The sequence below is a fragment of the Macrobrachium rosenbergii genome, chromosome 20 (assembly GCF_040412425.1).
Source record: "Macrobrachium rosenbergii isolate ZJJX-2024 chromosome 20, ASM4041242v1, whole genome shotgun sequence".
Lineage (NCBI taxonomy): Eukaryota > Metazoa > Arthropoda > Malacostraca > Decapoda > Palaemonidae > Macrobrachium > Macrobrachium rosenbergii.
In genome coordinates, this window is record NC_089760.1 from 4,809,521 (window position 1) to 4,837,500 (window position 27,980).

General features: G+C 36.2%; 2 protein-coding genes across 3 annotated transcripts in view; one reads left to right on the plus strand and one right to left on the minus strand.

Annotated features, from left to right (window-relative positions):
- The window catches only part of DAT (Sodium-dependent dopamine transporter), a 173,933-nt gene that overhangs the window by 14,543 nt on the left and 131,410 nt on the right, over positions 1-27,980 (minus strand). The window contains exon 7 of the mRNA XM_067121831.1: positions 13,279-13,413. Coding sequence (XP_066977932.1) covers positions 13,279-13,413 — 135 coding nt within the window. The remainder of the gene's footprint in view (positions 1-13,278; positions 13,414-27,980) is intronic.
- Positions 3,289-27,980, plus strand: part of LOC136849005 (uncharacterized) — a 189,808-nt gene continuing 165,116 nt past the window's right edge. For both annotated transcript variants that reach the window (XR_010856193.1, XM_067121832.1), the window contains exon 1: positions 3,289-4,503. The gene's annotated coding sequence lies outside the window, so the exon portion shown is untranslated. The remainder of the gene's footprint in view (positions 4,504-27,980) is intronic.

A 27,980-nucleotide genomic window follows, 5' to 3' on the forward strand; every position in this document is an offset into this window, starting at 1 on the left:
TCGGAAAATGTCGAGAGGAGTTTCTTTAGAGTAAGCGACCACACGCAGCGCTTTTCTGCCTTTTAACACCTAAAAAATTATAACCAAAGAGAGAGAGAGAGAGAGAGAGAGAGAGAGAGAGAGAGAGAGAGAGAGAGAGAGAGGTGACAGCGTATTTACTAATATTACCTTGCTACCTCATTTCTCATATTGTTTAGTTTGCTTTATTATCCTTAGAGTATTAGCCTATTTCTGCCTCTCCTCTCTCTTTCACTTATATTCAGTGATATAGTTAAATTACACAACAATCATCCTAATAAGCTCTCTCTCTCTCTCTCTCTCTCTCTCTCTCTCTCTCTCTCTCTCTCTATTCCCAGTAGCTTTCTGCCGGTCCATTGTCCTCTTCCACCCGAACCACGCCAGTGGCCCCCCCCCCCCCAGCAGCCCCTTGCCCTCCGTTCCCTTTGAAAGGAGGAAAAAGTTCATAATATCCATTTAATTGAGATAATACGATTAATGAGTTCCTGGTTGTTAAGAATCATTGGTGCTGAATTTTATCCTAATTGTCAAAATAAGTTGGGGTCGAGACAGAGGAGCGACTTGGAATACTCGATGATGCCTATTTTGGAAATTCGGTCTTACTCCCGTCATTACTTAACCTCACACAGCACGTTAATTTATTTTTTCATTATCTCCTAAATGCTTCCTTCCACAGCGCCCTCCCCACTTTGCCAATGGTAACCAAACCCCCTTAACGTAATGGGCAATATTTCTCCCAGGATTTGCGCAGAATTATAGCAGTGCCAGTCCGCGTGTTAGTGGCTTTATGGCAGACTGCCGTATCCTAAAAGTTTCCTTTTTTTATTTTTTCTTTATATATATTAAGACTCTGACCCACCAGTTTTTGACTGTAGGTGCCCTTGATATGAAGACTGATTTCAGTGTTTGCGTCACCTGCTCTTCGATTTCTTGTGAAGAAATATTTAGACTTCGAAATATAGTTTTATCTCAGTTCATGATCGGAATTACCTTCGATGCGAAACAATTAATCTTTTAATAAGTAAATGCACCTCTTGGGAAACCATAGCTAAAATATATTAGAAATAAATGTATAAAAAGATACCAAGTATAGGATTTGCACCAAGTGATACAAAAGTAGGTCTAGAAATGTTTTGTTGATGACAGATTCTTTCTCTTGTGGTATAGAGTACTGGAGGCTGTGATGTTTCCAGTAGTAAACCTTGCTCATTTTCAACACTAAACACATTTCGTCTGATAAAGAAAGACATGTGATAATACGTCTTTTTTAAGCCAGAATTTATGAACAAATAGACAGTAAAAAAAGATGAGTAACAGAGAAAAGGATGGCTCTAACGACCGACGAACGAATTTACAACCTCTCAAAAGCGGGAAAATTGTAGAAGTCGAAGATCGAACGACCAGTGGAGAGAATTTCAAAGTCGAAAGCAAGTACAGACATGCAAATACCACATCATATATTGATGGTTCGCCCAGGACAGAGATATTTATGCCTTCGCTGGTCAAAAAATTGATAGATTAGAATTGTTAAAGTAGGGCAAATTGTTTAATTAATTGATTTTTTATCCCCGTCTTTTCTAGCAATGAGGTTCAACGTGAAGTGCGACTAGACAAATGAGTTTGGGACAGTTAAGTTCCCGAGCAAACGATCCAGTCTCGGTCACTGGCTTCTGTGGATATGTGCTCTCATTCTCTGTCTGTCTGTCTGTCTGTCTCTCTCTCTCTCTCCCTTGTGTTCCAGTAAACGCAACTCCATATTACACGTAATGCAAATTTTCTATGACGTTGCTCAGGACGTCAGAATACAGTATATATATATATATATATATATATATATATATATATATATATATATATATATATATATATATCTGCTAGCTGACCAACCCTGAGCTGCCCGGGAAAACTGAATGACAGTTCATGTGTAGCGAGAGGAGGAAAAGAAGGGGGGGGAGGGGAGGGGAGGAAGAGGGAATGGGATGGGAGGGGTTTGTGTTGATGGTCCGACTGACAGATCTACTTTTTCCATGTGAACGTTCACCCTTCAAACAGTCATGGGTGAACTGACAGGTATAACTGTGGTGACTGTCCCTTCTATCCAGGTATTACTGTGCTGTCTGTTCCTTTTATCCAGGTATTACTGTGATGACTGTCCCTTTTATCCAGGTATTTCTGTGTTGACTGTCCCCTGTATCCAGAAATTACTGTGATGACTGTCCCTTTTATCCAGGTATTACTGTGGTGACTGACCCTTTTATCAGGAATTACTGTGGTGACTGTCCCTTTTATCTAGTTATTACTGTGGTGACTGTCCCTTTTATCTAGTTATTACTGTGGTGACTGTCCCTTTTATCCAGGTATTACTGTGCTGTCAGACACCTTTAACCAGGCATTCCTGTGCTGTCTATCCCTTTTATCCAGGTATTACTGTGGTGACTGTCCCTTCTATCCAGGTATTACTGTGCTGTTTGTCCCCATTAACCAGATATTATTGTGCTGTCTGTCCCTTTTATCCAGGGATTACTGTGATGACAGTCCCTTTTATCTAGGTATTACTGTGATGACAGTCCCTTTTATCCAGGTGTTACTGTGGTGACTGTCCCTTTTATCTAGGTATTACTGTGGTGACTGTCCCTTTTATCCAAGTATTGCTGTGCTGTCTGATGCCTTTAACCAGGTATTACTGTGGTGACTGTCCCTTTTATCCAGGTATCACTGTGGTGACTGTCCCTTTTATCCAGGTATTACTGTGCTGTCTGTCACCTTTAACCAGGTATTACTGGTTAAACATATGTCCAAGGTGCTCGAATACACGCACTGAGGTATGATAAATTCCAATTGGAAGGGGGAAGGGGGATGGGGATGGGGAAGGGAGTTGGGGTACTGGTTTGAAACATAGCTTATTTTCTAATTTGGGTCAAATGATGGCCACGTGCCAGATTTTGTCTAGATTGGTCTAGCCGTTCGGATTTCTATAGCGCACTCTAATAGGTAAAACCTTACTAACTGAGCATTAGTCATCATCAAAAATAGAAAAACCCGACTATAAAACATCTGGTTACAGGGACGCCATGCAGCTGATTCTTTCTTCACCTGAGAGTTGGCTGACTTATCCTATTTAGGTCTTAACTGGTTATCATAATATAATTATTAAAATACATAGCCACCTACAGTGATTTTAGAGTGACGATCTGTTACGTAGATCATCAATTCAGAAGGTTATTTTTGAACACGTGCGTTTTAGAAGACCTAAACTGGTTTCGTGGTGTCAGTATTCGTCTGTCTGACTCGTGAGTCAGTCAGTCACCACCCTGACAGTGGTCACTTGGCATTGGTGGGGTTAGTACTGTGATCGCTGTTTTTGTTGAGCCTTTCGTAGATGTTTCTGTGCCTTTGAAACGCTAATTGAAAAGATGACAGGAATGCTAAAATGAAAGCATCGGTAGTAGACTAATGGCGTTAGGAATGTGAGTTTTCAGATGACAGTGAAAAACAGAACTTACATGGGCCATGCATGTTCGTTAAGGCGAAAAGGAAGTGTTGGCATTTAATCTTGACGAGGGCTCTCCCATTGGAGAACGGCGGTTTTGGTAATGTCAGATCTGAAAGTTTGTAGTTGCAAAGTGACTGCACAGCTAATACGACAAGGAAATAGAAGTTACACCGTGAATAGTAAGTCTAGGCCTACAACTGCACGTATTGCGTAGGCTATTCCAGAAAGGTTCTGTAATTTAAGGAGAATGCATTAATATTCATTTAAGAAATGGTACAGGAAAACTACCTTATTGACTCCCATAGTCAAGGCACACACGGAAAGTATCTAGCTGTTTATGCTACAAAAAGTGCAGGCACATAGCCTACGCAAGTGTCAAACATTATGTCGAGAAGTGGGACAGGTCCAATTGGTAAAGCTGCACGGGGAGTGCATATGCTGCGAATGGATATAGACTACCGTATTGAGTTGGTGTATATCAACATTTATGTAGATGCATCGTTATGAACTGCTCCGGCGTGTGTCTTTGCTTGATCAAATTATCGATGGTCTCATGGACTGTGTTCACCGAACTTAGTAGCCTACATGCCTTAGGTTAGGCATTTCCAAATTCTGAATCTGGTGGTTATTTTTCCAGGTTATCAAAAGAAAATTTCGTTCTCAGAATTTGGTGAACAATATAACAAAAGTAGTAGAGCACAATCAGACTTCCATTATTTTCACTACCGGTTACTAAAATAACAATCATTTGGGGGAAAGTAAGAGACAGCCTTCCTCCCTTTCTTCCTGTATATCCTGACAGCTAATGAGGAATATCTGGTACAGCTCTCTGTTACTAATACTGGCTGTAAAGTCTGAATGCTAGATGTATGCCAAAAAGTTAGTTCATGTGAAAAAAAACCAAGAGTAAACGTTTCTCTCGGGCGACCATCGTTGCCGGTTACCAGAAGTATGACCGACTGCTCGGCAACCATCGCTTTCCCATGTGGATGGTGAGTGTTAAAACTATTAATGTTTATGTTGTTATTATCCACATCAGTATAAGAAATATTTACTATGTTTTTTTTTACACTTCTAGAAAAGCTGCACCAAAATTCCTTTATCATTATCATGTTTTATGTAACTCATCATTATGCATACAAAATTCACGAGTAGTCTCTGTTGAGGTAAAGCAAGATGTTATTTATTATCAAGAACTGTTATTTGGAACGTGAGTTGGTTAGAGCAATTGTTTTTTCTTTTTCGAACAATTTTTTCCGAACGATTATATTCAGACAACTCTCTGGTGTTACAGGCCATGTTTCCTTAAAAGGCCAACGTTCCTCCTGGAGGAAATTTAGGCTATATTTCCCCTGGGGAGGAGAGGGGGCGATTACGGTATTGGTCGATATTTCCTTTCTTCAGTCTACATTTACCCTTCTCTTAAGGAAAGAAGAAAGAAAACGAGTGGAATACGGGGATGCATAAAATTGTTACTATAGGATGTCTCGTCGTACCGGGTGGGCGGGGGCGGGGTGGGGTGGGTTCTATGTACTCCAGGACCTCCCAACGCAACCTGACGTAGGCTGCCATAAATCATAGGGTAACAGTATTTCCTTATATACTCTTGTTATTTCACATTTACGCTTAAATGACTGAGTGTTACTAATAAAAACGTCAATGTCGTAAAGCCATAATTATATAAGGAGCTGTTGTGGCTTTTGTAAAAAAAAAAAAAAAAGTGGAGGAAGGGAATTTTGACATGATTACGGAATATGATCTGTCTACCATTCCTTCGTCAGGAAAACTGGCCGAGGCCAGGGGGTGCTATTGATTAGGGGGAAAAATCAGACAGGTGCACTGAATACAAAACATAAAAATCTTAAAGAAAAATCTGTGTGAAATAATTTGATTATTTATCACTAGTGTTGAAACAGCACGTACACAATAAATATTAATAGATAAAAGAATGGGTACAGTTATTGTTGAATGAAATAATTTAGTATAAATGAATCATTAGACTGTTTCGACAACAGATTGTTATTTCGAAGATTAATTAAAAGAAAATGCAGCTGAAATCAGTATTAACGGAAATAACCAGTTGCATGTAAATTGCTTCGATGCAAATTAAAATTTTGAAGGCTGTACCATGTATACAATTGGACTAATGGAAAGTCGAATGGGTCTGCGGTAGCTTTTGTTGGAGAGAAAAATAAGAACGACAGAAAAAATAGTTCTTGGAAGTGGGAATGAACGAGTTGCGTCTTCATCGGTGGTAAATGTTAGATTAAAAAATCCAGAAATAATTTAGCCGAACAGTGTGGTTAACATAACTTTATACCATGTAACAAATGTTGAATGTCGTTTCCACCTCATTTCAAAAGTGCTTCTCTCATTTTTCTCTCCTTATGTGGAAGCTTTTGAGAAAGTTCGTTGCTCTTATTTTTATTTATTTGCTTTTTTTTTTCTGTTGTCATCTTTACAGTATGTGAAGAAGTGAAAGATACGTGGTGATGGCACATTCTTGATTAAAACTGAATTCTTTAATGCATTGAACCCTTACGTAGATGAAAGAAACTGCACCCAAAAATACACGTCCCACCCCCATTTCTTGACGTTGGTTGGTTGAATATGTCCGAATAACATCGTTCTAGTTCATATAAGTACTTGGTGATCCACATGAAAGCTTTTTCAATAACATAAGTTTCCCCTTTAAATATGTCATGTTTGTTAATAATGTTAATGAACTGAGAGGCTGAAAAATGCTCATAACTCCAAAAGTGAACAGCGCGGAAGCCGAAGTCATCGTCTTGAAATGAGTTTCGGATGCAGTGTTATTCATGCAGAACTTTTATTGGATTATCTGAATATTTTAACGCAAATATAACACCAAATATTAGAAGAAACGCATGATTAACAGACATTTTCTAAAGACTGGATTCTACTAATTACGTGAAATTGTCAAAGATGCTGTATCGAAACTATGGGGAGGTAAAACGAATAGCCACCTATATATTACGGCGGGAAAATAATAATCTCCTGGTTTTGTGGCCTTTCAAAACGCAGTAGGCACTTGATAGTAGTGTTACATTACTTGGTTGGCCATTTGAGATTATATCTGCTATTCAGTGGTTTTGTGGCTTATGTCGCGTGTAAACTGAATCAATAAGGTTCGCAGGCATTAACAACCGAGCCTTTCTCGATAATTACAATAACCATATGAGCTTATAAGAAAACTTCCCTTTATTTTCATTTTGTTTTCTGTTAAATCAAGACAAAAATGCACATATTAGTCATAACCATTCTTTTTCGATATTTGATAACAAGACGGAAAAGTAGGTATAGCGCAAACGTCTAAAATGTAGACCTATGTTGCAGAAATACAAATTAGATTTTGAAAAATAGGCTTAGCATTATATAACTCAGAATTACGAAAAAAAATACAGTAAAGAAATTCTCTTTAAATGACTTGGATGGGACAAAACAGTTTTAATGTTGGGAAACACACAAGGCTAGGTTGCCTTATTCTGCAAAATGCATTTTAACATACACTAGAGTTGTGGATATATATATTATATATATATATATATACAAATATATATATATAATATATATATATATATATATATATATATATATCTATATATACAGTTTATATATATATATCTCTATATATATATATATATATATAAAATTGCTGAAAACTTGGCAAAATGCATAACATTAAATGGTTATCCCGATGACAAACTATTCTATCTAATGACAGTTCTTATCTCTCTCCCAAACGTAACATTAAATGGTGATGAGCTAGGCCTAATTATACCTTCCTCCTCCCACTTGTTAACCTCTTGCTCAACCTGCTCCCAAATCTTGAAAGGTATCCTATATGATGGGACATAGATATGCTTCGTCCCCCTCTCTTAATGCACCTGATGCTCCACCACATAAGTCAACCCCAATTTATCTTCCTTCAAAGCAATAACATCTGCATATTCAGCTAACACCTCACCTAACCCCTCTATGTATTCTTTATAGTCTGCCTCGCCCAAATGATTCCTAAATATCTCCCTTCTAACCTCCATTTCAGATTCTAACCTCCATTTCAGCTTCTAACCTCCATTTCAGCCTCTAACCTCCATTTCAGCTTCTAACCTCCATTTTAGCTTCTAACCTCCATTTCAGCTTCTAACCTCCATTTTAGTTTCTAACCTCCAGTTCAGCTTCTAACCTCCATTTCAGCCTCCGAAAACCAAATTTGCTTCCTTATCAATGCCACTGATTCAATGTCCTCTCTCCATTCCTCCAAATCTACAACATAAGTACTTATTTATGGAAACTGTACTCACTACTCCTTTAAGTCTCTCACTGTCTTCCACCACACACACCTGTTTATCTACTTTTAAATCACTCAGCTTCACTTTCACCAAACCACCCATGCCTGGTTGTAAGGTTATATCCTCCATTAAAACACCTTTATATATCCTCTTACCCTCACCATTAGGCTCAAATTTTTCCTGTGATTGATTATATTATCTCCCACAATTTCCTCATTATTCCGACTTATTTCCATATTATCCCCCATAACAGATATATTCCCCTCCATTTCCTCAACAAACACATACGGAATAAAATCTCCAGTTTCACCCGCCGTTATATATACCTCCTTTACTAGGGTGTATAGAAATACCAATCCTAGTACATGCTGGCTGCCCCAATAAAACCTTATTACCCAGGTTAACTCCTCTCACCATCAAAACTGACTCCCTTATTAATTGGTCCCCAGCGAAAAACAAACATCTGTTGCCCCTACGACATCTAGTTTATGAGCTTGGACATCACACACTTTCTCCTCTGAATGCCTTAGCCATAGTCCAGTAAACTGACTGATGCACCTGCATCCACAAAAATCAAAAGACTAGACCCAGTTACCGCTCCCTTTGCCACTGGCTTCAGTTCTCGTATATCTCCCGGAAGCCTCCTATATGACATGAACAATTTATTCTTTCCCTTTTGGTTGATCTGCCCTCCAAAAATTCAGTCTACTTTCAGACTTCTTTGGATATCCTCTTGAGGATCTTTCTTATTGCTACTCACAATATTATGGGTTGCTGGTCTATCATTACTCTTTTTGAGCGACGGACAGAACCACCAAAAATGTGCAGAACGCCTGCACCCACCAAAGTATCTGAATCGGCAAAACTTCTTCGTATGTCCTGACATATTGCAATTAAAGCAACAGATTTGTGATGTTTGATCCGTAGATCTTCTGTCACCCTCCACTTTAGCACAAAAACCACTAGAAGCAAAACCTGAATCTCCCAGTTAAAAGTTCCTCAGACCACTCATCGTGGTTTTCGGCATCCCATTGAAAAATGTGCTGTCTACCGTTGGGCTTTTCGATATGTGCTTTCTACTTTGGGCAAAAATAAATGATCCATCAGACGTAGGCTCAATCTGACTATCAAAACTACTGACTATCGTGTCAGGGACATCATTCAGGAGCCAGGAAAAATGCAGCAATTTCTAAAAATTCTGTAACGATGTAGAATCGCCCTGTACCTTTCAATTTTTCCACAAAGTCCGATGCTGCATCAAATATCTGCGAGCTATACTCTACCATAGAATTCTGTCCCTACCTGATCTTGTAGAATGCCCTCATATCCCGAACCAAATCACCACATTCATCTGCCCCATACGCAGCTCTTAGTAAAACTTTCAGGTCATCCCATGTCCGGCATTTCTTAAATCCAAAGCTACGACAGCATTTCCCAATGTCACCCACGTCTAGAGCAAGAAACCTTTTCGCTTCATTAAAGGCATCTGCCTGATCTACGATTTTCTTCTTATTCAAATGATTTTGAACGCTCTCAATAAAAGTTTCGACCGGCTGTTGCAAAATCCCATTCACCAAGCCCGCAAAAGGCTGAATTGGTGAGGCGAAAGTGGTGTCCTTATGGACCAATGTCTTATAGCCTGACGTATCACCGCCTGCCATTTTCCTGACTTTCTTCTTCCTCCTATACCCATCAAAACGAAAATACCCCCTCGTCAGCCAAAAAACCTGGCCTGATCTCAAATGCATATATTATTAAAACCCTGCGCAATATGCTCAAACGCAAAATAAAACCGACAAAAAAAAAACAGAACTGCAATATCCCCTCAACTGCAATTATTCACAAACTCCATGGGAGCAAATTCCTTCTTTACTTGTGCCTGTAGTAGGAAGACAGTATTCGAAGGCATGCTATAGAGATGGAAGTGCAGGGTAGAAGAAGACGAGGGAGACCAAGAAAGAGATGGAGAGATTGTGTGAGGGAAGACTTGAGGGAGGAGGGGCTTGACGAAGCAGAAACGCACCGCAGAGGCAGATGGAAGCGGCTCATCCAAAACGGCGACCCCGTATGGAAACGGGACAGAGCTGAGAACATGTAGCGACAAATGCCGGAACGCATGAATCAATATATATATATATATATATATATATATATATATATATATATATATATATATATATATATATATATATATATGTATGTATGTATGTATGTATGTATGTATGTATGTATGTATGTGTAAAAGCTATCTTAGACGACAATTAATAGATGTTTATGAAAACAGATCTCGTCATTGATATGATTAAAAAATAAAGGCACGCTGTTATCTTAATTTTGCACCAGTGTGTCCTTCCGTGTCTTTTCATTCGAATTTTTCAACATTGTTATCAGCGCCCTTTGTACTTTATTAAGTCATTCTTTAATGTAGCAACGGTTCAGGATCCATCATTCAGGGCTAATTAGTGATTATGGTCGTATTTCCCAAGTGGACCCGTTTTTCATCTTTCCTCCGTTCCCTTCCTTTTGTATCTTGACTTCTTTCCTTCCTTCGCCTGACTTTTATTTTGTCTTGTGTCTCCATTCCTTCTTAATTTTTTATATTTTATATACCTCTCATTTTGTTCTCTGTTACAATTTTTGGAATATTGTTGACAGCTTTTGTATCTCTCTCTCTCTCTCTCTCTCTCTCTCTCTCTCTCTCTCTCTCTCTCTCTCTCTCTCTCTCTCTCTCGCATACGTTCCTGTTTATGAACGTTTAATATTTTCACCATTTCTTTCTTCCATTCCTGTTTATTTCGTTACTCATTTCCTCATTTTGTCCCTTTTTCTCTTGCCGTGCTGAGCCGCACTCCTCCGTCGTCCCCCTCCCCTCTCCTTTGCATCCTTGTCCTTTACCAATTAGGCAACTTCCTCTCAAATCCAGATTAGTAACCAACCCCCTAGGAGCACTGATTCCAATTCCCCCGCCGGCTCCTTTAGCCATTGCAATTCCGGATGCCTCCTCCTTCCCCCCTTCGTCTTACAGCCAAGCGTCTTCGTCGTTAGGTCTCATTCCGGGGAAAATTCTTAGACAAAACGGAATATCTCCGAGACATCTTGGAAATCAGTGTCGTAGGATGGAGATATTTAAAAAGAGGCAGATGGAAAATGGTGCATTATGGTGCACATCGCATCCGGAAAGGACTGTTAGCAAGTCGAGGAAAAAATAGAAAAAAACTGACAAATGACAGGGCATGTTTTAACTCTCCTTTGTCGAAATAACATTTAATTGCAGAAATAAGACGTTTTGCAGATTTCACTCATTACTCAGTGCAGAAGAGGGTAGCTGTGCATTTCTTCAGACTGTATAGCTACTACTCATTTGCTACATATAACTATATGATATATTGTGAAAATTAGATTTACTGATGTCTATTCTGTTTCTAGTGATTCAGCAGTTAAAAATGTCTGTTTTTGATTTTTCATCCTTCTTTTGCCCTAGTATTCTGGATAATTCAGTCAATTTTCAAGCTAATTGTAGTTGACCTCTGCTCTGTCCTATTTATAACTAAACGCAAACCGTAGGAGGTTGAATTATAATGATTACAGCAGCGTGCAGATTTCGGGATTGTCGTATCCCAAAGGGATTATCTTGAGGGGAATCTTTGGTATTACGTTCTCCACAACCACTCTCTCTCTCTCTCTCTCTCTCTCTCTCTCTCTCTCTCTCTCTCTCTCTCTCTCTCTCTCTTTCAAATAAGTTTTACATGAACGGATGTCAGCAAGCAATTAACTTGGTAAACTGAATGTCGAAAGCTCCAAGACTTGCATCATCACAGTGCATCTTCGTCTATGGCAAAAACCAGAATTGCGTATAATCTTTTTTTCTCACCATATCAGTAGAAGTGTTTTATCCATTTGAACACCTAACGCATTTCCATGATATTTATTAGAAATAGGAAGTTGGTCTACTAATTTTTTCTGGTATTTCAGCGCGTGAATTGAATGTCATATTTGCATGTGATACATGTTTTCTGTTTTATTTCTTAGCATCGTTGCATTGTAAATCTTTCGTTTTTTAAGTAACTCCCTTATAAAGGCTGTAAGGGTTGATGTCTGGTTGAGAAAATGCGACAATAATGGTAGTTGCGATATAAGTGGTAGCTCAAAATATCAACAAGAATGCCAGAGAAGTCTGCATAGCATGACAGGGCTTTCATGCTTTATATGGCTAGGCATTGGACGTAAGCCTTCTTTACCTTAGCGAAGTTGAGGCAAAATTAGCTGTTTTCCGCTGACTGCGCCATGTTTCGCTCATAACAGCCCAATATCGTTTCGACCCTTTAATCGATTTATGCCACAATCGTCAAATCATTAAAATTCACAGATAAGCTACTAAAAACAATTTTTTTATGTAAAAACAAAGAATGATTGTTTCTTGAATTTATACGATTTTCATGGTAATATTAATCCATTATATATATATATATATATATATATATATATATATATATATATATATATATATATATATATATATATATATATATATATATATATATATATATATATATATATATATATATATATATATAAGGCTAATGGATTAATATTACCATTAAAATCGTATAATTTCAAGAAACAATTCTTTGTTTTTACATATAAAAATTGTTTTTAGCAGCTTCTCTCTGAATTTTTATGCATACATGAATATAATATATATATATATATATATATATATATATATATATATATATATATATATATATATATATATATATATATATATATATATATATATATATATATATATATATATATATATATGAACATACGTATGTACTACAGTGGATCTCTTTTAGTTCAAGACTAAATGAGTTTTTTTGTGCTACCCTAATTTTTATATTATTGTACTTTGATGATTGAGATACATTTAAAATGCGTTGGTAAATCCTTCAAGAATGTAAGATTTCAATAGCTGCAGACGTTCAAATCAGTCATCATTTATCATTATTCCACTACTTCCCAAGTCGTTTTTAGTCCATTGGCAATCAACAAATTGAGGCTTCCTCAAGTTTTTTTTTTTTTTTTTTTTTTTTTTTTTGAATTTAGTGGTTACACGAAATAAAATTCTTTTGAAATTCCGGAGAAGGCTGAATTCTGGGTAGGATATTGTTTAGTACTTGATATTTACTACGCTATCATGAATTTAGTAAGAGTATTAAGAAGTTGCTTCATATTTTGATGATAGTATTTTTATTAGGCTTTCTATGCTCTTGACCTTTCCAAATTTTAGGCAGTCGGTTCTTTCATAGTTCTGATTTTTAAGAGAGATAAACATCTATAAAAAATTACTGTTTTATATTAAAAATAGATTTAAGATACTTCAGCATATTAAAAATAGATTTAAGATACTTCAGCAATTCTTTTACAATTATTATTGTCTTATTTCCTCTACTTATCTCAAACGCTTACCTCAGCTGACATTATCATGGAGAAATCCGGCTGAAGGTAGTACTTGATACCCTCGGCTGCTCCAGGTAACGTCACACCTCGGATGAGTAAGATGAAAAGGACAACGTAAGGGAACACGGCTGTGAACCATACCACCTGTGGGATGTCATAAAGAAAGCAGAAATATTAGTAAAGCCATTTGTAATCCTACCCGGTCTTGAAGACTGCGTCACGGTTTTATTTGCGAGGTAGTTTTGAAGCTCTTTCTGAAATTGTACCAATAACTAATTGCTAGTTATTAAAAATATCGGTCTTCTTTGTGATGATATGTACAGTATATATATCATGCTTAGCCTATAAGTCTTGATGGTAAGGCGTCATATTTTTTTTACGTAGCTTTTCACAGTGGATTAAATAAAAAAAAAATATTACCAGTGTATTGCTTCTTCACGTCTTCTGGAAAAAGACTAGAGTAATCTTTGAGTTGCAAAGATAACAACGCGAATAACAACGCGAAATGAAATATAAAAGGGTCCAACACATGTAAAGAATCAGTAGACCTTGCTTCTGTAAGTAAGAACCATAGACTATGCGAGAATGACGTCCTGACTGCAAAGAGGAAGAAACATTCACTGAAGGGGAGAGTCAGAGGTGGATTCGAAGAAGAGGGCTGTCCATTTGACGAATTTTCTGTGATTGCGTCCAGTGCAGAAAAGAAAATATCGTAGCACTACGTTGACTTCAGTCTTATCCTTCTCTGCAGCAGACTGCCCAAATTCTGTTACCTGTGTCGCCCTTGTCTCCATTCTTTACTGTTAGGTCTATAAATACACAGAGTAGTTGAATCAATCAACGATTCTAACTTCAGCTCATTTTGAGATCAGTCGCGTGGTGAGACCCGTCTCTTTTTAATAGGGAGTTTTTTCTCCCACGTCTGCTTTGCTAAAAGAATCTCCATAACCCTCAAGCGGCCTTATACACACGTGCTAGACCACAGTTGGTTTTTGCGATCCGGAACAAGTGGAATGGTTAGCTTGGTGACTTTCCCTCTCTTGAGAGGAATTATTACTCTACCTCGGTTGTCATTTGTTGTTAAAAAGGTAGATTGCAGCTGTGACTTTTAATAACCAACGGTTCTGTATATATAATATACACATATATATATATATATATATATATATATATATATATATATATATATATATATATATATATATATATATATTTATATATACACAATATATATATATATATATATATATATATATATATTATATACACATGTATATAAATACATACTGTCACGAAGTGATCAAGTACCTGGTTATTACACAAATAATAAGACCAAAAAGTTACCGCACTTCGACCAGATACTTGAAACCTCATAACAAAAATATTAAGACTGAATACTCTAAAGGTACAGTGATCCCATAAAACTTGCTTATCACTTAGAAAAATCAATCTAACTTTATCAAGTTGTGGCTGAGGTAACAACTAATAAGGTATAAACAGACTAGTGGAAAATGGGCATCACTTCATCAAACACTATAACTGTTTCCCTGGTTCTATTTCACGTAGATAAGTCTCAGGTGAACAAACAGATATATCACTTACCTTGTACACATTCATTAATTTCTCTAATCACTGGTGGTCAAAATGAAACACTGTGCTTTTAAAACTTTAAACAGACAAATTTATTTCTAAGTTCAAACGTCATATGCAGAGTTCACAGTCTCAAAAAGATTTACTGTTATCTGACAACAGTGTAAGATTTAAGTATTTCTTAATCAAGATTAATTCACAAAACTTTAATATATCAAGAAAGCAATTTGGTTAAGTAAAATTCAAACCATTAACTCTCACTCAAGTTTTAGATATGCACCTGATTAACTAAACTCAACACAAGTGTTCAAAATATTACTGACTGCATTCCATACAAGTATCCTCTGAAGTCTCAATAATAAGTATGCACTGACAAAATGCTAAGTAACCACCAACACAAACCTTTGGAAAACACTAATTATAAAATTAGAGTAATATGATAACACTGACATATAAGAACGAAATATGCAAAAATGGAAATATACCAACAGCACTTTCACTAAGACAAAATATATTTAAAGATTATATCAGTCTTTCAAAAGATTACCTTCACTTTTATAAAAAAAAAAAAGGCTAAACTCACGTCTTTCTAAGACTTTGTCAAAGACAACACTGCCAAGTCACAATTATATGCTCTTAGTAAAGTACAGTTAGCAGCAAGACATATTAGAACTCACTATAAGAGATGTTATCCACCTCTTATCAAAATAATAATTCTCTATCACAATAACAGCACAAAACATATCAAGTAAGAATCTTACCTTCTTCAGCAGAAAATAGTAAAACACATTTTCACAATGCTTGCACAATATAAATACCTTAGATCACTTACAAAATATATACACTTGTGGGTGAATTTAACAAAACTTGTAGAAATAGGAGAGCAACCAGATTAACACCTTTATACATGAATGGTAAATGAGAGAAAGAGAGAGAGAGAGAAACTTATGCCAGCAACCCCTTTGCCTAACTAACTGTTTTTCATTCAGTACTCTTTTATCTTCAAGCCCTTCCAAACATACCAATGAGTTATCATGGTGGAGGTGGGTTAATGCCGAAGCCAAGTACGATTTCCCCTCTCTCGATGGGTAAATAAGTATGGCAGATTCGGCATTAACTTATACCTCTCTTGGTGGCTGAATGGTTTGACTGTTGAATGGAGTTGCTGGAAGTTACTGTGTCGAGGGATCGAGACCCGGCATTTCCGATCCACTTATCACTTTAAAAATTCCTTTTTGTTGATAATTCCCCATCAGGGGATATTCCTGAAGTAGCATGAATTGGATATTAACCGATATTTGTAGCTTCGTGAATGTATGTAAATCACGGTGTGATAAAAGTTTCTTAAGAGCTGCGTGTTCCAAACGTACCAATGAGTTATCATGGTGGAGGTGGGTTAATGCCGAAGCCAAGTATGATTTCCCCGCTCTCAACGGGTAAATAAGTACGGCAGATTCGGCATTAATTTATACCTCTCTTGGTGGCTCAATGGTTTGACCATCAAATGGAGTCGCTGGAAGTTACCGTGTCGAGGGATCGAGATCCGGTGGTTCTTATCCATTTATTGCTTCAAAATTCCCCTTCGGTAATGATTCCCCATTGGGGATATTCCCAAAGTAGCATGAATTGGATATTAAGCGATATTTGTAGTTTCATGAATGTACTGTATATCAATCACAGTGTAATAAAAATTTCATAAATATAAATTATATATATATATATATATTTAATGTAGAGCCTCGATGGCTCAGTATTACAGCAGCAGCTTGTAGTTTCCATATGAATGTATCCGTGTAGACATCCCGGGATTATATCAATCAACGGATAGGTTTGCAAAAAAGTGGATAATAAAAATTTCAACATAACAAACATCTCACACGTAAATATAAATTATATATATAAACATATATATATATGTCAGGCAGGGCAGCCGATCGAGACCACAGGTCTACCCAAAGCCAAATAAAAGTCCTTCAAAGTATATATATATATACATATATAATATATATATATATATATATATATATATATATATATATATATATATATATATATATATATATATATATATATATATATATATATATATATATTCACTGACTAACATCCATCACTCTCTAGTCTAAAACACAGTATTTTGAAAACTTTTAGTTTATACTGTCGTTGGTTTTGAAAATGTTTGACAATATATATATATATATATATATATATATATATATATATATATATATATATATATATATATATATATATATATATATATATATATATATATATATATATATATATATATATTATATATATATATTCTGACTAACATCCATCACTCTCTAGTCTAAAACACAGTATTTTGAAAACTTTTAGTTTATACTGTCGTTGGCTGCGAAAATGTTTGACATGCAAGAATAAAAGATTTAGAGCCGAAAAGAGCTGAGTAAGGCTGGGTTGAGGCAGGCGCCAGATAACTAATTTAGATGTCCTAAAATAAGGTTGACCAAATTCATCGATTAGATTTTAGCATACACAATTTAGTGTGGCTAATAGCATCAAGGTTTGCCTATTTCAGCGGTTTTATGGTGAAATATTGTTCGCTCATAGTTTTTGTAACTTAAAAAAAATTTCTTCAGCTGTCGATATACCAAGCAGAAGTCCACTAAATTTCATAATTGTCTATTATTTGTTTGCACTAAGTTTTAACATGCTGTACTAGACAGAGACTGTTTAATGAAATAAAAAGTTGTCCGCCTTACGAGAATTGTTGCTGCCTAATACTGTATCCTATAGATATTTTTAGATTCGAAATAAAAAAAAAAGACTGACATTTAAAAACTTTGACAATTAAAAACTTAGGTTCAGGGAAAGTCGCCTTATTTAGTCTTGTTTCTATACACAGTGTTTTGAATTCTGGATCAAATTGGCCGCAAAGCTGTGAATATTTTCCACTCATGCATTGTGTTCATAGAGCGTCAATAACATGGAGTGGCGAACTCCCTGCCGAGCGTGTGACCTTGGGCGGCCATATTGAAAGGTCTCGGTCCAGCTCTTAGTGCTATACTTTATTACTATTATTGTCTTTATTTTTTTGCTATTATTGATATTATCTTATTATTATTATTATTATTATCTTATTATTATTATTATTATTATTATTATTATTACTTGACCCGGTTTCATTACTGTACTAAAAACAGGTTGGCCTTACTTGATTGTGGTCAAGGCCCAAGCATTTCTAAGCAATGAACTCCTCGAAAAAGATACACATGTCTACTAAAACAGGTTGGCCTAGATAGATAGATAGAATCTACTGGTCACTTTTTACCAAATATTGTAATTGTAATAACCACAATGCCCTCAAAGTCATCGAATCCTTCACACTTTTTGGATACTCTTATCACTACAAAGCCTGATCTTGATGCCCTCATGATCTAACAATGCGAGTTCAAATTGATATCAGAATTATTTCACGGGCTTGCATTTTGGTCTAAGACTTCATGGGTCTCCAAAATTTTAAGATATACAGTATATATATATATATATATATATATATATATATATATATATATATATATATATATATATATATATATATATATATATATATATATATGTATAGGCCTGTATATAATATATATATTATAGATATAATTATATATACATATGTATATATATGTATATGTATATACATACATTTATATATATACGTGTATATATATTATATATATAGATATATTTATATATATATATATAATATATATTTCAAATATCTTTTGGAATGCATACTTTTTGGTGTTATAATTCTAATTCATTTGTATGCTGGTGCAAATCAGCTTAGGTTATAATCATGAAATGATTTGTAATATTATCTTACATAATCATCTGATTGAAAGTGTCTATCAGTCAAGAATAAGCCGTAAATTAAATGTGAATTGAACATTTCAATAGAAAACTTCTTCAAATAGGAATTATTGTCGTTAGTGCAGTGCTAGTGATGGAATTTGCGGCTGTGGTAGGAACAAACTTAAGTTCTGGCAACATGTAACAAAAAAAAAAAAAGAGAAAAGGACTATAAGAAGTAAACGTAGGCGAAAAAAATATATATAATCATATCTATTTTTTGTGCAATGTCTTCAACATCTTGATACGTCATTTAAAGAAGGTGCCTCGGCCAGTCTCAGCTGGTTGTTAAACCATAACTCCTCTCACCAAAGGGTTCCATTTTATTATTAGCACGTTCTTCTTGACTAAATTGGCAATTATTTATTGATCATCTGCGTCCGTTTCTTAAAATCGGCTTATGATATTGCTAATATTTGATATTCCGTATTTCCAACTTTAAGAAGGTTTTTACAGTAAGATTTTTGCGTAGTTATTGTATTTTCTTAATAGTTTCAACGGCTTTCAGCAGTGGATCTCATTTTGCATCTTAGTAATATAAACCTAGAACACTAAGCCTGCCCTCACTTGAATGAAAACAGTGTTGTTCGTGTGTTGCAGAATGTACTTTTAGTGGCATTTGCAAATGGCTCACGAAAAGTATTGAAACTGCTCACAGTGAAATGAGGCGAGTGGCCGAAGTTCAGCAGTTTTTCAACCACAAATACTGCTTATTCTCGCAGGAATATTTTTGGAGGGATCTTCCTACCCTTTCAGCTTACCGATCAAGTGGGGGAGAGACAAGGTCTGACTAGTGGTCGTAACTGCAACTTATTTTCATAAACTGTGGAAGATAGAGAATTCCAATCTCATAAAGAAAGCATGATGGTAGCTATTACTACTTATCATTATTCTGTCTTTTTCCACCTTGTGAGTCCAAGAGAGAGAGAGAGAGAGAGAGAGATACAGGTTATTTTTGAAATATCACAGTGCCTGCAGCATGCCTGATTACGTTAGAAGCGACTATTATTTACGTATGAACTAGACGAGAATGTCTAATAATATGCGAAGAAGTTCAGTCTTTTCAACATACACAGATTCGTAGATTTCAAAGAAGGGGACGATTTTGCCACCTAATCGCCCTTGAACTTCCGTTACTGACTTTGCTCAACTTGGTGATAGTTAAGTATACCTTAGTTTAACCAAACCACTGAGCTGATTAACAGCTCTCCTAGGGCTGGCCCGAAGGATTAGACTTATTTTACGTGGCTAAGAACCAATTGGTTACCTAGCAACGGGACCTACAGCTTATTTTGGAATCCGAACCACATTATACCGAGAAACGAATTTCTATCACCAGAAATAAATTCCTCTGATTTCCTCATTGGCCGGTCGGAGACTCGAACTCGGGCCTAGCAGAGTGCTGGCCGAGAACTCTACCGACTCGTCCAACGAAGAACCACTTGGTGATAGTCTGGGCACATTCCTACATTCAGTTATTGTTAGTAAAATGAGCAAATAACAGCACAACGGAAGCTTACGAAAAAAGAATCCAAAAAAGAAGGGTCCACCCTCGAACGTGGAGGTACCTCTCCTTTAAGTGACCTCATAGGGGTGGACAAAAGGATCCGTGTAACTCTAGACACGGCTGGATGGAGGTGATAACACGGGGTCTGTGGAGGTGGGCGTCGCCTTGATCACAAAAGAATTAATTTTTATTTTCTTGCCTTGAACAACAAGGAGAACGGTCGAACAAACACTCGCGGGTTATCTGGAAACTGTATTTGCTCCTCATTCAGGTTTTTACCGTAGGCAGCATTATTGAATTTCGTAATTTTCAAGGCTGTGTCTGAAACGGTTCATTTGCTTCTTTGTTGGTTTTAGGAAACCAAATTTTTTTTTTTTACTCCTGACGGTATTTATATTTACACTCACACTTGTAGTGACGGAACTTATTTTATAGAGTGCAACCTTATACGACACATGCATTTTCAAAGTATAAGTTCAGAAATGTATACAATATATTTTCCTGAATCTCAAGTATGGGCAAAGAAAGTTACTACTTATGTATATGCCATTCACTTTATTTAATCAAAATGTGCATTAATTTAGTCTCCAGGAGAAGTCTGATCTATTATCTAATGGATGTTTTAGGGAAACTTCACTCAAAATCTTAAATTATTTCTCCTTGGTCTATATACGATTGAGCAGATTGCCTATTGATTTTAAGGTGTTGTAAAACCTTATATATCGGCGATGCATGTAAAATGTAACGCTCGAAAATATTTTAATATAAAAATTTGGTAAACGTCTTCTAAATCCTTTGAAAATCGACTTATAAACCTTCTCTTTGATCGATTTTACTGTAAAAACTAATTTATTCAAGAGTTGATTAAAACTAGCATATTGTTGAATCAAAGCAATAGGGACTTGTAAGTAATATTCATTAAGGTACATTACAGTATAAAAAAAGCGGAAGAGTCACATCAACTTGGGATGTAAATCAGAATCAGCATTAACTTAATCGTATGACAAAGATTTCTTATAAGATTGCTCTTAGATTCTGCAATTTTCACCACTAAAAGTTCAAAATCTTTGTACAGTGGACATTAAAACAGGCAGAGAGAGAGATAATATCTAATGGATATTTACATCTCCCGATTCCAGTTGTATAAAGGAATGAATTTTAACGAAGTAGGGATTATTCATGCCTATTTCTCAGCCTCCAACTACCTAGCAGCAACCCCCAACAGTTGGCTAACAACCAAGTGCATAAACAAGCAGTGGCATGTTGGACTTTTAGATAACATTTATCTAACACCTGAGAGAGAGAGAGAGAGAGAACGTTCTTAAGTGCTTGGCTGTATGTTATGTTCCTCTCAGATTCTGACAAATAGAAAGTTCATGTTAGGAAAGCTATGAAATTATGAAACGTAAAATCAATACTTACTTTGTTTTTGCATTTGCTGTAGATTTTCGTCTTTTTGTAGTGTTGATATGTTTGAAAGGCTGCCTCTTTTCACAAATTCATTGCATCATTTTATGAGTCATCAAGAATGCGCCTCCGTCACCAGGTCGTGTTTGTGAGGTCAACACTCTGCGCGGTTGAGTGTCAATAGAAATTTCCGTGCCTTTGTTCTTTAGTACTTTAAGCTGAGGACGACGACCTAAATTAATGAGCTCCTCAGTTTTTGTCCCGGATCAAACAATTGACTAGAAAAGGAAGGACCTCGAAACGTGACTCCGTTTCTCTGAACAATGGTGAGAGAAAAGAGCTCCAGGAAGGTTTACCTTTCTCCGGCGGTATGGTTTATGAAAAGAGCTCATCATCCATGAATAGCAAGAAACAGTGCCAAGGTTAGACGATTGATTACTGATACTGACGCTCTGATGGCAGTCTACATGGTTATTGTTAGGTGTCGAAGAGCTATGAGTGTACTTTGAGAAATTACTCTTTACTATTCTTTGATCGCCCACAGAAAAAATCTGTCACCTGATATTTTTCCGTTTGATCAGCTGTCATTTTATTATAGTATTGCTTCCTAATTAGTTAGCTATAAAAAGAGCCCATTTACCTTAGAAATTCGTATTTTATGGAGATATTATTCATACGACCCTGTATCTGTTGGTTTTGAATTAAAAAGAAAAATGGCAGAAGTTATTTCACACAAGTCGTTTTAACTTGGCAAGTAACATGACATCGAAAAACGTTAGATTTAGCTTGGAGTTTCTTTCTGGGCCAACTTCCCGGCAGATGATCGTGATATCTATGGTGATATGCCATCACGGTAGTTGGAGAGCAATGTAAACACGGAGAAAATTGTTAGATTACATTACTCCAAGGATGAATGACATAAGAGAACCGACCGGTTTTGGAAATTTTGTGGAACGACGCAAGTCCCAGATCTAAAAGAATTTTTGTCCAAGGTCAGTATTTAGGGTAAATGGTCGCCAAATTAAGTATCATTTGGAGCTTTTTGGTCCTCCTATCATTTTGCTAACCAACAGATTGATCCTGATTTGTCCAATATCGGCTGAAATCAAAAGGCTTCGGGTCTGGTATAACTGTATACCTTCTCCATAATCTGAGATTCTTTATGTGAAATCAAATTAATCTGAAAAGAATGGCATGCGTATTTAGCTGAGTAGTTTTTAGCGAGGCATTGTCTGTTAAGAATATGAACGTATCTGCAGTCGGTAGAAGGCAGTGCGTTTCAAAGCGTTGCTCATAGCTGTAGGCAACATAAAGAACCCAATGTTTCCATAATTTGGGGGGTTCTTTTACAATACAGAATTGTACAGCAGATAGCTTGCTGGAATTCACGAAATCTCGATTTGGAGGAGTGATCCTTTTCCGTTATGCAGAAAGGTTTCATATTTTCTTTTGGTATTCGTTTCACCTACTATCAATCTGTCTATTTGGGCCCCGACTTTCATCATTTTCTTTGTCCTACCGTTACATATCTGCTATTCCCTCTTACACGCCAGATGTTTTTCTTAATCATCTGATTAGAATAATGAAACGGTAGGAGTCAGAGCCAGAAAATTTTGTTATGATTACATTTAACTTACTTTCTCAAGGTCTCTTTCCCTCCCTGTTTATTCATTCTGAAACTACTCACTTCTTTCTTCGCACAAGCAAAGGAAAGCTGTTTTACGCATCCTTTGAATTACATTAAGAATTCATCCCTCTTGCCATATATTTTCTCATCGTTTCTTCCACAGCTTCCACTCTCTCTCTCTCTCTCTCTCTCCCACCCCCTTCCTTTCCCCACCACCCCCGTTAAGTCACTCAGAGCCAATAGTGTCACAAAAGGCTCCACTTCCCTCACTGTAATGACCATGATGGGAGCAAGGTCGTTATGGGGTGGGGGAAGGGCTGGAAGGGGTTAGGGAAGAAAGGGAAGAGGAGTCGATTTCGAAGAGACGGCAGATCACGCCTCTTCTCCTCACTTCTCTTGACTTATTCATGGAAATCTGTTATCGATTTTTGTTTATTCTTCGCTCACATTTCCATGCGTTTTTTGCGCATGCGTATGTTTTAATTTGATATAATATATGAATGCTTGTTATTTTCACCAAGTTTCTACAGATCGGTGCTCTCAAGGTTTTCTGAGCTTTTTCTGCGTTTTACAACCTGGAACGTTATTCATTGTTAGTTTTTTTTTTTTATTTAGGGACGTTTTCGACAGCGTCCTTAGTCTCTTGTTTGAACTGTTTTTTTTTTCTTTCATGTATATTGTTTTTTAGATTAAGAATTTATAGACCTGAAATCGGTTCTTTATTTTTTAATGGTATCGTCTTTCCTCTATGTCATTCTGTGAATTTGGTGGAGAGAAATATATAAAATCAATATACTTTTGCTTAGCAATATTAAGAAAAACAAAATGACTTAGAGAGGGAGGGAGAAGGCTGAAACTGTAAGAAAAGGGTTTAACAAGAAAACCAGTTAGGTAAATCGCAACAGAAATAAACTTGTTATTTAAAGGATAATGATTAAAATAAGCTGACCACAAGACAAGACTTTTTCATTTCTCAGGAACTGATTGTGAAAGCTCTGAAGGAGACGTCAGGGTTAGAAATTGAAAAAGGTATGGAAATTGGAGCAAAAGGAATCCAATCAGATTTAGAGGGCTTTTACCGTAATAGTTCTCATATTAATGTCAGTTTTCTACGTAAGAAAAATAGTGAAGTTAGCCAGCGGGTTTCATTCAAGGGTGCTAGTCAGCTGTGAAGTCTAAATCCAATGTGCACACAGTTCAGAATCTGTAATGTTTAGGTGTCTGAGCACCCATTCCATTTATCATTTCAGTTCCTTAACAACTACTAGGGCACACACCCAGCTTGCATCTAGACAGTAACTGATGCCTCAATAATAGAAAATGTATTTATTGAATCATGTTCTCAGGTAGATCATGTCATCAGGATTTTATCATTGTCATTGCAGCAGTTGAGATACGATTTGATATTTAAGCTGGTCATTTGAAGCAAGAATTTAGTGCTTATGATAGTGAAACTTGATAAGTTATCATTGAATAACCGTATGGTTACAGTGACAGGTCTTCAGATCAAACTTCAACAAGTCAAATCACTTTATCGGGAGCACCAACAGAGCGAGAAGAGAACATTATTCATATTTCTGAGCCCTGTCAGTTCAAAAAGTAGACGAATGGTTTTGTTTTAATTTATGGATATGAAAATTGTTTAGAAAAATATCTGATTAAGACAAAGTTAGGTGCGTATTTTTCCCATGGACAAATACAGTGTTTCGATAGGAAAAGAAATCTCAAGTCATGACCTCTCTACGAGAGAGAGAGAGAGAGAGAGAGAGAGAGAGAGAGAGAGAGAGAGAGAGAGAGAGAGAGAGAGAGAGAGAGTGCGCACATATTTTTATTGTTTACCCAATTAGGACCAACAGCCCCTTCGATTAGAAAGTAAACACACGCAGCTTACAGGCACACATGTACATATGGATATGTGAATGTTGCTACTTAAGTAAAACATAGATTTGTTTTCTCATCTAGCTAGAAAGTTCTCTCAGTCTCATGAACTTGATCACTGCATCTCTGACACTTGCTCTTAGGATAACATTATGAAATAGGCAAAACGAATACCGTTCACATTGTTTCGAAACCATACACAAGAAAGCCTACTTTTAGCGAATTGGCTACACCAAATTCGGTGTCATTATATGTACATACATACATACATACACACACATATATGTATATAGCCTATATATATATGCATATATAGTGTGCTTGTTTCACCATTAGGCCGCAACCCTAATTGGGATGGCTATCAAGAAAAGAGAAGAGAAAAAATATCCCATATCCGTACATTTAACCGAACTCTTAACTTACACCAGAAGCCCATTAGCATCGTGTCTAACCCTCACACTCATACTGCACCAACATTCAGTTCTCTCACGCATTCATTCTGTCGATTCCTGGATGCTGAGTTCCTTCTTTTCTAATGCCCCTCACTCATTCACCCCGCTTAATGATGCAGAACTTGGCTCACGTTTGCTTAGTCTGCAGATCACTCCCTGCTGTAAATTGGTGTTTGCGTCTGCTGCAGTCAAAATGGCAGAGGGACTAGCATTTCGCGCCTAGAGATTTGCTGAGAAAGCAGAAGGCTGCACCCTTCTGGTGCCACGATCCCCTAGATGAAAAATACGCATGGTGATTTTTTATACATGCGTACATACATACATGTATACATACATACATATATATATATATATATATATATATATATATATATATATATATATATATATAAATAATATTATATGACTCATATATCAGGACTGAACCACAGGTCTTTCAGTTGAAAGACGAGACCGCTGCCAACTAAGCATCATAAGCCATAAAAGAAGTTGGAATCTGAGCACCAGTGTACCTAAGGCTTTACCTGGGCAGGCTAACTGCTTGCATACCAGCTTGTTTTCCCCAACTTCCCGACTCACGCTGGTATGCAAGCAGTTAGCCTGCCCAGGTAAAGCCTTAGGTACAGTGGTACTCAGGTTCCAACTTCTTTTATGACTTGTGTGGCTTGGTTGGCAGCGGTCTCGTCTTTTAATTGAAAGACTTGGGTTCGATCCTGATGTGGATCAGAAATTTGTTTCCGTTCCACACATGATTGTATGTTGATTATTTCTATATATATATATATATATATATATATATATATATATATATATATATATATATATATATATATATATATATATATCATATATATTCCTAAATATGAAATAAAAGAAATGTAATAAGAAAAAAAAATCAATCATGCCGTCTAAAAGATATTTTGTCGTAAATAACTTAGATGTTAGAATAAAACTATATGTTGGTTGGGCAGTTTCCTGAGGTCCACGCCAGTCTCCCTAATCCCTTTTCACGCATTAACAGAATTATGGGTCGGCATATGACGACGGCACCTCCCAACACAGCCTAAAACAGCCAACCTAAACACCTGAAATAGTTTTTTGAATCCCTGCACTAACTACCTAATTATTTAGTAATAGAAGAATACGCATCGCGGTTAATTGCAGTACTCTAACTATACATATTCATTTTATTTTATTTAGTAAATAAGGTCATTCAAAGGACACTTGTGTGATAGTGTTGCAAATAGTGTTCAGAGATAGAAGGCTTTTTTCCAGACTCTATCTCTCTTATCTTCTCCTGCTCCGAGATACGGGCGATCTGTAGCGACAGGTCGTTCTGATGTTACAATTATATCAGTAAATAAGAAGATTTTCCTTAGAACTCCTGACTCAAAACAGCATTTATTTATGCTGTTCATATATCTAGAAAACAATATTAAAAATCATGCTTAGTTGGCACAATTTCCGAAAAGTAATATTTTTGCCACTTCTGCACGCTACTGTTTTTACTTTTTATACACATTTATACATATATACATATACGCACAGGCATGCACACTCACAAATATATGAATATATTTATATATAAATTATATACATATATACATGTATGTATATATAGGCTATATATATATATATATATATATATATATATATATATATATATATATATATATATATATATATATATATGTATGTGTGTGTGTGTGTGTGTGTGTGTGTGTGTGTATGTATGTGTGTGTGTAAGTATTAAGCTGCTTCCTCCAATAATGTGTGGCATAAAACTTCTAAAGCACTTGTTACTATATACATCTACACTGCTGGCTCATTAGCAGTACGTTAAACACCTCACTTGACCATACTCTGTCGTTTTCTGGATTTTAAGGTCTTTCTATTCTAGCACCTCTTCTGTCACTTTCTTTGTCTTCTTCTCCACCATACTCCCAACTTTTTCAAATTATATGCTGTTTTCACCGACCTATCGTCTTCCATTCTTTCCACATAACCAAACCATCTGGAAGCACCACGATCCATCTTTTCTGTGCTAACCTATTTACTTCTACAGTATCAAAGTATTTTTATTACTTTCCAGCCTTCTTATTCCACATATATACATTTAAGCAAGTAAGCGATTCACTTCAGCAACCCCAACCATTTTTCTTTTGCTTGCATTTAACATCTACGTTTTACTTATATACAGGAGAGTTGGCAAGACAGTCCAACTTTGGCTTCCAAAGACTTTTGCTATCTTTGATGTCTTGCTTAAACCATTCTACATTTCTTTCCTCACCTGTTCTGTGACGTACCACTTCTTTTTTCTTACTGTTATCATTTACATTTGCTCCCAAATACCCGT